The 10,144-nt window shown below is 30.1% G+C and overlaps 1 protein-coding gene across 1 annotated transcript; it reads left to right on the forward strand.

Annotated features, from left to right (window-relative positions):
* Positions 1-2,286: 2,286 nt before the first annotated feature.
* LOC108769744 (sodium-independent sulfate anion transporter-like) lies at positions 2,287-8,635 on the forward strand. The gene is made up of 11 exons (XM_018520905.1): positions 2,287-2,496; positions 2,809-3,004; positions 3,158-3,378; positions 3,448-3,628; positions 5,663-5,827; positions 6,782-6,943; positions 7,260-7,403; positions 7,485-7,630; positions 7,881-8,042; positions 8,132-8,288; positions 8,412-8,635. Exons 1-11 carry the CDS (start codon positions 2,293-2,295, stop codon positions 8,555-8,557), a joined length of 1,884 nt encoding a protein of 627 aa, XP_018376407.1. The 5' UTR covers positions 2,287-2,292; the 3' UTR covers positions 8,558-8,635.
* The last annotated feature ends 1,509 nt before the right edge of the window (positions 8,636-10,144 follow it).

Here is a 10,144-nt window from a genome sequence, read left to right on the forward strand (position 1 = left end):
AGAAGATTCCTCTTGAGACCGTATATAAGAATAAAATCCTCTAAAATTTAGCGGTTTCTGCTAATATTAAAATTATTTTTTTTTGGGTGTAGGAAACTGACTAATTCTAATCGAGTATTCTCCTTATATTTGATTGTGATTGGTTGGTTTCCTACGACTTAAGACTCCACGACCATCTACGACTTCTATGCAGAGGACTTTACAATTACAGTATACTTACAACTGCACTTATAAGCGCCGACGAGATACTGTTATCAAAGACGATCGACCCTGAACAAATTTTCGTGACTATCTATACGGGATCTCGGGGGTTGGAGAATAATTAAAGAACAATGACATTATCGACAATTGATGTAACTTTTCGATTAAATTTGCGATTGACATAAATATTTGAATAATACATTATTAAATTCATAACATTTATTATAAAAATACTGCATAAATGAGTATGCATACTTGTAATATTGTAATATGTTATTTTTTTAAAAATTGCAATTTTTTTCTTTAAGGGGATGCTAGAGAGATCCAATTATCGACATTGCAGTTTGATCAAAATCTCCGAATTAACTGAATGGAATAAAAAATCCTTTTACAGAATTAAAGTGAACGCAAAATCCTGATGTGATGCAGTGGATGTTATACTAAATTCGAAAAAAAGTAAAAAATTTTTTTAACTTTTTTTTTATTTTAGTATAAAATACACTGCACCACGTCAGGATTTTGCGTTTACTTTAATCCTGTAAAAGGATTTTTTATTTCATTTAGTTAATTCGGAGATTTTGATCAAACTGCAATGTCAATAATTGGGTCCCTCCAGCATCCCTTTAATGCAATTATCATCATAAGGACTGTTCTTTTTGGCTGAACTTTTGCACCATTTTTCTTCCTTTTCTTTCCTCCCGGAAAGAAAAGGAAGAAAGATGAATTATTGATAATCAAACTCGGACGATAACATTATAATCACAATTTAAATAAAAATAGAATATTTTTAAGTTTTAAACTTATATATGCATAACATATCTACAAAACTCTCTAATGAATCATAAAATTAGTACTATGTTATCAGTTTCTTACTCTTACAAGTAACACTACCCAAGTGCCACTCCGGGATTGACTTCTACCTATGCAGATTTTGTAAAGAATCGAAAAATATTTGATACGTATTTTTTTATTTCGGCAGACATGATGTTTTAAGGGCTGAAAATAGGGGTTGAAATATTAAATTTTTTAATAAACGGGTGTATTTCCGAATAATGCTGTTATGCGATCTAGCTGTAATTTGGTATATTTATGTATTTTGATGTGCTTATTACGAATATGATAAAAAAAATTGTCGCCAAGGTCATTTTCAAGGTCAAAACTCAAAAAAACCCTAAAAAATCACGTTTTTTCGTATCTTTTTAGTCATATATTGTTTTATTTCGAAAAATATAACTTTCTTTAATAAGTAAATACATATTTGATGGATTGCGTATTCGACTAATTTATAAAACATATAGAAACACACGCATTAGGTTATCTCGCTCTCTGCCGAATCCAGGAATAACCAACGTGGAGGTGGCGAGTGTATATTCCTTTTTTTTTGTTTTTTTTTTGCCCCTTTTTTAATTTTTTTTATCATATTCGTAATAAGCACATCAAAATACATAAATATACCAAATTACAGCTAGATCGCATAACAGCATTATTCGGAAATACACCCGTTTATTAAAAAATTTAATATTTCAACCCCTATTTTCAGCCCTTAAAACATCATGTCTGCCGAAATAAAAAAATACGTATCAAATATTTTTTGATTCTTTACAAAATCTGCATAGGTAGAAGTCAATCCCGGAGTGGCACTTGGGTAGTGTTACTTGTTAGTCACTTAAATTAACAGTCACCTATTTTAACAATTACGTCATTAAACTTTAGCAGAACTTTTAGAAGGACCATCTTTAACATCGGTATGTTGTCGGTTACTTAGATAATTGTAGAATGAGTTTTTGTAAAATATCTTATCGTAAAAAATGCAAGATGTCGCGAAATATGACAAGATATTTTGTTATAAATTATATTTTTTAGATCCCTAAAGTTCTACAATTATATACACATGTGATATTTGTAAATGGTAATTGTTAGTAATAGGTCAATTCTTATAATTGCATGTACAATTACGCCATTGTAGAATGGGCTTACATAACATATCTTAACATAAAAAATGCAAGATGACGAACAAGATACTTTTTAGAAATCTAAAGATATCTTTTTTTCTGTCTGGAAAGCCGCGACAGCGCAGTAGTCTCGAAGAGGATGTCCGACGAGGAGTTCCCGCCGATTTCGATTTCGAAAAAGAAACCGCGCTTCACAGTGACAAAATATCTGCCGGTGTTCGGATGGCTACCGCGATACACTCGATTCAAAGCCGTGTCAGATTTAATAGCGGGCATCACTCTGGGTCTGACTATAATCCCTCAAAGTATGGCTTATGCAGTACTGGCTGAACGGATTCCACAGGTATCACAGTTCCGTTCGTTATTTCTCTTATTCGCTTTAATTAAAACTAAATTTAATGACTATAAAACGTAAATATTTATATGTATATATGGATTTCTTTAAATTAAAATCTAATTTTTGCGCTTTGAAAAATGCACTCTCAAATTTTGTTATCTTCTTAAATATTTGATTTTTCTAGTTCAATCTTTTTTCTATATTATTATTATTACTATATTTAGTACATACTATTACTTAGTCTATATATTATTTAATCTGTTACTGATATATTTGTCTGTGTCCTTCAAAATATCATATGAAAAGTAATGGTTACAGTATGGTCTGTACTCTTGCTTTGTGGGCGGTTTCGTATACATTATTCTTGGGACCACCAAGGAAGTCTCGATTGGTCCGTCATCTTTGATGTCCCTTCTAACGTTACAGTACACGCGAGATATGCCACAAGATTTCGTAATACTATTGTGTTTTCTGACTGGATGCGTAGAATTTTTAATGGGTGTATTAAATCTAGGCTTGTATTCCAAAATCATCTAATAATTAATTTAATTAAACTTCACTTCACTCACGTTTTGCTATTATTATCTCTTCTATAGCATTGTTTATTTTTTTTAAGTACATCGACATAAATATATCGACGTAAATATCTAAACGATTCTTCCTGTAGGATTCTTGGTGGATTTCATATCAGTCCCAGTCATGTCGGGTTTTATGTCAGCGGGAGCGCTCATTATAGCAATCGCTCAGCTGCAGGGCTTCCTAGGATTGAAATACAAGTCGGAAAGTATCACAGACAACCTGTACCAATTGTTTAAAAATATTAAAAAGGTTCGACTGACCGATTTTACACTCGGAATTTTCAGCTTTATATTTCTTCTGATCTTGAAAGTGAGTGCTAGAATTATGAACGGATTATTTACAATAATCGTTGAAGTGTTATATAAATTCAATCTCTAGAAACTGAAAGATATTGACTATCCTTGCATGAGAAACAAGAAGGATACTCGCAGAAATGAAATTATAAGAAAGGTACTTTGGTACTTTTCCATTCTTAGGAACGCTCTCATTGTGCTTGTTACATCCACGATAGCGTACGAATTTGAAGCGAATACGGGATCCATTCCGTTTAGACTCTCAGGTATAGATTTTACTTGTAACTATATTATTGAGTCGATTCACTAAATAAACATAATGATAAATAAACAAATTTTCAAAAGACTCTCTATAATAAAACTTAACAAAGTGTAGAAATACAGAGTATGTGTGAGCCAAACGCAGAACTTATTGCGTAAAACAATACATAAATTTTCAGTTGTACATGCATAAATTAATCAGACATTATACCTCGTACGTTAATAACTTGGCTGCGTGATTAAGTTCTCTTCAGAAACAATATAAACAATTACGCAAATTAACAGAGTCGTGGCTTAATTATTTCGAGCTTACAAATAGAATGACTTTAAATTAATAAATTAACATAAGATACAAAAAATACAATGTAATATTTGAATATAAACGATTACATAAAATTAAGTTTCGAACTTCATCTTCTCAAAACTTTAGAGCTAAACTGTAAGGCGAGCTGCTCACATGGCAGTTTGAAGACCGTATGGAGAATTTTGGGTATACAGTCGTGAACAAAATATTGTCGGTGAGAATATAAAACTGTCATTTAAAAAAAAAATGTGTCATTTAAATATGAAATTTGGTTTCGTCAATATTAAAATAACTGTATATACAGTCAATGTCCGTAGCTTATCTTTGTTTCGGGCAATAAATTTTTATATAGTTATATTAACAAAACCAAATTTCATACTTAAATGACACAGTCTTATATTCTCACCGACAATGTTTTGTCCACGATTGTACACCTAGAATTCTCTATACAGTTTTCCAACCGCTATGTAAACAGCTTGCTTTATTCTAAGAACAGCTTAACTCTAAAGTTTCGAGAAGATGAAATCTCGCCGCTCATGTAACCGTTTATAAATAATCCGTAATCTTCTTCAGGAACAATTTATTTAAATTGTTTCTGAAGAAGACTCAATCACGCAACCGAGACATTAACGTACGAGGTATAATGTCTGACTAATTTATGTGCAACTGAAAATTTATGTATTCACCCCAAAAAAGATAATCTAATCGTAAAGTGAAATTTCCGGTAACCTCATTCTAAGCAGAAACTTTTACAGAAAGAGTATTCCTCTCCCAATGCACTGGACTATTCATCAAAAATGTATTGAAGATTATTCTAACAGTTTTCCTCTTGTATGAAGAGGAACATATTTACTGAAAGTGGAGTGCCCTCTTACGAGTAAATTATATTAGGAACAGCAAGATTTTTACCGCAAATGCAAAACGAAAGTACTCTAACTGTAAGAATTGTGCTTAGCATATTTTCCTCTTAATTTCAGAAGATTCCTCTTGAAGTCGTATATAAGAATAAAATCCTCTAAGATTTAACGGTTTCTGCTAATATTAAAATTATTTTTTTTGGGGTGTTGTTTTATGAAATAAGTTCTGCGGTTGGCTCATACATATCCTGCATTTCTATAAATATAATGAATTTATAAATATAATGATTTTTAAAAACAAGCTACCGCAAACTGAATAGCCTATATATAGGTCTACTAAAAAGTATTATGTCTCAAAGTTACGTAACGAAATTATGTAATTAAGATAAGTAAACCATGTAACGAATTGTTTCAAATCAGTAAGTGGTTTTTTAAAATCACATAATTTGAAAATCACATGATATTAGAAATAATTTCATCCGTCATATGATTTTATAGTTACCAAATTTCAAAGAGAGAGTTGAATGATAGAAATAGAAGAAAAAAACATACATAACGTGCAACTTTTCAAATTACGTAATTTTAAAAAATTACATACTGATTTGGAACAATCCGTTACGTGATTTACTTATCTTAATTACATACCTGATTTCGTTTATGTAACTTTGTGACGTGATTTTTTCCAGTAGGGAGTAATCATTGTAAAACTATATTGAAATCTAATAATTTATAACAACTTTCAAACTCATTATTTTGTTATCAATTAATATTATTTAATAATATGTACTAAATAATTTTATTTAAAAATGTACTACATAATGTTTATTTGTCATACTTTTATGGAGTATTCTGACATGTCAATATCTTAAATCTTACAGGAAAAATTGAAGCCGGCATTCCCAAAATATCATTACTGCCATTCTCATCGCAAGTAGGAAATCAAACATATACGTTTTTAGACATGTGCACTCATTATGGATTAGGACTAGGGTTACTTCCTATCATATCCGTCTCAGTGAATGTAGCGATAGCCAAAGCGTTTGGTATTAATTTCTATAATTCTTTCAATAATTTCAATTCTGAGTCAGACAGCAAGTTGCCATCCCTATAATCACAACGAAATAAAATTGAGTTTATTTTTAATAAAATCATTTTATTATTTTTTTTTTTAACAAAATCCAATTCCATTTTATGAAAAATATATAATAAATATCCTAATTTTGATGATTTATCTCCGTTACAATTCGTTATGTAATATGTTATGAAAAAGAGTAAATGAATTTGATTGCTGAACGAGGTTGCTAGTTGCAAATATAGCTTTGGGAAGTTTATATATGCGCACAACTTTTCAAGAATAAAGAACTCCTGCTTATAATACTTTTTGGAATACTGTTATAAAATCGGAACGAATCAAAATTATATTCCTTTGAATACTATAGAACGAGACATAGTTTATAACAATGCAACTAAGACAACTTTATTATTTTATTGTAACAAATCAATTATAATTAAGAAGAGTATTTTACGAGATATATTTTTGTAATGATAAATATTGATGTTAGATATATAATTACTGATGATGGTCAAAAATAGTGACCAAAACGTTTAATTTTCGTATGTTAGTGTAATTTAATCAATTGACTTGCACAAATTTTATCTAGCGTTGTGGCTGTATGCTTTATTTTGTTTGTGTTTATAAAATTTTAGCCGCAAGTAATTTAATCAATTGACTTGCGCAAATTTTATCTAGCGTTGTGGCTGTATGCTTTATTTTGTTTGTGTTTATAAAATTTTAGCCGCCTTCTGAATTTTTTAATTTTAGTAAATGAATTGCTCGCGGATAAAATAATAGATATTGTATATTTCGAATAACTTTTTTTCTTACAATTCTCTACAAATTAAAATACTTTGAATTAAAATTTTGCTAAATGTAAATAAGAGAGAGACATATAACAGCTCTTAGCTTTATTGTATGTAACAGCTAAATGATTTTATAGCGATGGACGCCTCCATTAACGCGACACAGGAAATGCTGGCTCTCGGTGTTTGTAACATATTAGGCAGCTTCGTGTCGTCGCTTCCAACCTCCGGTGCATTTACTCGAAGCGGAGTTGGTAGTGCCAGCGGAGTGCAAACGCCTATGGCCGGTCTATATTCTGGTAATTTTATTGAAATCCTAATGACTACGTTAATTTAAATTGGTCTTCATTCGTTCGTATGCAAGAAACAGAAAATGAAATAATGAATAGGAGCTTGGCAAAAATTACTATATTTAAATTACTATTTTTTCTTATTATATGGTCTTATTATTTAATTGTTTAATTAAAATCTCATACATAATTAGAAAAATTTACGATTTTAATCTTGATAAAATAGCAAGGTAGTGTAGTGATATGGGACACACGTGCGATACGACGCTTACAACAAAAAAAAGATACACTAAAAAAAGTAAATAGATAACATTGCTTTTCGCAGGTACTATGGCATTGCTGTCGTTAAGCTTTTTAACGCCTTATTTTTATTACATTCCACGTGCAACGTTATCAGCAGTGCTGATAAGTGCTGTGTTACCCATGATCGACCTAAAGATCATAAAAGTACTTTGGAAAGGAAGCAGTAGTCAGTAATATGTTTTTTCATGTGTACACAGACTGAAAAGATAAAGCAATAAATTTACATAATACACTTTCTTTTTTGTAGAAATGGATGCGATCGCGGCGACAGGCACTTTTGTGCTTTCCATTCTTTTTGGCATCGAGATCGGATTTCTTCTCGGTATTTTCTTCAACTTGATTATTTTTATCCGATTCTTCGCAAAATCGACATGTCAAATAGACAACTGCAAGGTAAATTTTGTATATGTATTTTTATATACATATGATTAATACATGTACAAATATATTTTTTTAATTTTGTATTATAATTAAAAATATATATTTTATATATTTATGTATAAATTATATATTCTGTGTATGTATGATTTAACAGAGTCTATATATTATATATAATATACATGTATGTACATAATACAAAATATTGTATGTAAACGTAAATGAAAGTATTAACTATTAAGATTATTAATTTATTCCTTTTTAGACTCATCTAGGAACCGAATATATAATGCTAAAATCCGATACCTGTCTCCAATATCCCGCAGTAACCTCTTTCTGTGATAAAGTCATGAATTTAGCTACAAAAAACGTTCCCTTGATCATAAACTGTAAGACATTCACTAGTCTCGATTATACTTCAATCAAGGTATATCGTTTATCATATGAAATTGATTTCTTTTTATTGAATATTTTTATTCGTAAATTATTTTGTTCAAACTATAATTTTTACGACAGGGTATTGAAACGTTATCGAAAAGATTAAACTACGAAAAAAACCAATTCTGGCTGCTGAATCTTAATTCTGATATCGTGAAAAATTTCGACATTTTTGCCGACAACAAATATATTCGTTTGATCGAAAAAAAAGAGAACATCGCAGATGTTCTTTACAGTATGTATTATACAAAACGTATTATACAAAATTGATATTGCTATAATTATGTAAGCTATAGTAGTAATAATTAGTAATTATCACAATATGATAATTGAGTTATCTAATAAACATTTTTTTCAGATGATGCTTTATCCAATATAAATTCTGAAGATCCGATTAATGTCATAATGAATTCCCGAATAAATTCCCGACGAGAGGATTCTGAATCCACCTCCGAAGAATTAACCTTAATGTCACCATTGGAATGCAAAATTATACAACAATAATAATTATACAACAAACGACTAGATAGTCTTTAATTTAGCCTAGCAATTATAAATATGAATATAATTAAATAAAATTACTCAGACTGAAATCAAGTTTTTAAAACAAAGGTATTTAGACCGGTATTCATAGTCAGATCTTATATTTAAGACTGTCTTAAGTGATGTCTTAAAGATATACAACCATTCAGAGGCCAGTATCTATAGTCAATTTATATATATTTGAAACTGTCTTAAGTATACAGTCTTAAGATGTCATAAGCCAATCAGAGAGCTGTATTAGCATCTTAAAATATTATTTAATTAAGATTCGACGGTGTTGAAATAAGAACGGACTATAAGTTCTTTATAGATACGCTGTCTGTAATTTAAAGATGAAATATGAAACTTTCATCTTGATCATACATAACGGATTTTACCCGATATCACCAAAGACCAATATACTTATAGAAGCACTCTGGGAGGCTCGGGGTCCGATAGTATTTGAAGAACATTGATGGCCTAACACTACCTCTGTAGCAAAGGGTCGCATTCATGTCACAATAGAGTCACTATAATCAAGAAGAAAATATGATGTCACTGATTATCATAACAAAATAACACATGTTACAAAGACATTCGCACGTCACTATGACGTAACCATGATTGTTGTGATGTAACTATGATGTTTTTTGCTGTGGGGATATCAACTTTTTTTAATGATTTAAATGCATTTAAGTGCAGTACACCGAAAAAAAATCTTAATTTCAAAGAAATATTTCTTTGCTCATACTCAAAAAAATTATTTCTTTGGATCAATGAAAATTTCTTTGAAAATCAGATATTGTACAAAATAATTTTTTTTTAATACGAGCAAAGAAATATTTCTTTGAAATTAAGATTTTTTTCTTCAATGTATGAATAGCCAGATATAAATTAATGAAGCGACGGTTACGACAATTGGAAATTACAGGAACACGAATGTATGGAACACACGTGGAGTCGGGTATACTTTACGTTACGCATATTAGGTATAGAATTTCAGAGATAAAAGCGCGGTCTGAATACGGGCCAATATATTATATATAAATAAAGATTTTACCTTATTCATAAAACATTTTATCATAAAAAATATACAAATCTCCAAGATTTTGACATTTCTGATGATAAAACAGTATTAAAGAGTAAATAATAAAGAATGCTTTCTCTAATTTTCAATTGTAAAATGGACACGCATGAAAATGTCTATAGTGATTTTACAATTGAAAATTAGAGAAAGCATTCTTTATTATCTACTCTTTAATACTGTATTATCATCAGAAATGTCAAAATCTTGGAGATTTGTATATTTTTTATGATAAAATGTTTTATGTAAAAGATAAAATCTTTATTTATATATAATATATTGGCCCCTTATTCAGAACGCGCTTTTATCTCTGAAATTCTATACCTAATATGCGTAATGTAAAGTATACCCGAGAAAAAATGTTTTATATATAATCTGGAAACACTGGTAGTGCTCGGCGCTAAGCCAAGCGCAGCGACACTGCCGTGGTTATATACTTTATTACGCGAATCTGTCAAGATTTCCAGACAGCGATTATGGGATCT

This window comes from Trachymyrmex cornetzi, unplaced genomic scaffold, assembly GCF_001594075.2.
Source record: "Trachymyrmex cornetzi isolate Tcor2-1 unplaced genomic scaffold, Tcor1.1 scaffold94, whole genome shotgun sequence".
In the NCBI taxonomy this organism is placed as follows: domain Eukaryota; kingdom Metazoa; phylum Arthropoda; class Insecta; order Hymenoptera; family Formicidae; genus Trachymyrmex; species Trachymyrmex cornetzi.

Coding starts and splice junctions, on each gene's coding strand:
- LOC108769744 (XM_018520905.1), top strand. CDS start 2,293: ATGTCCGACGAGGAGTTCCCGCCGATTTCGATTTCGAAAAAGAAACCG. Junction 3,005..3,157: donor AATGGGTGTATTAAATCTAG/GCTTGTATTCCA, acceptor TTCTTCCTGTAG/GATTCTTGGTGGATTTCATA. Junction 8,289..8,411: donor CATCGCAGATGTTCTTTACA/GTATGTATTATA, acceptor CATTTTTTTCAG/ATGATGCTTTATCCAATATA.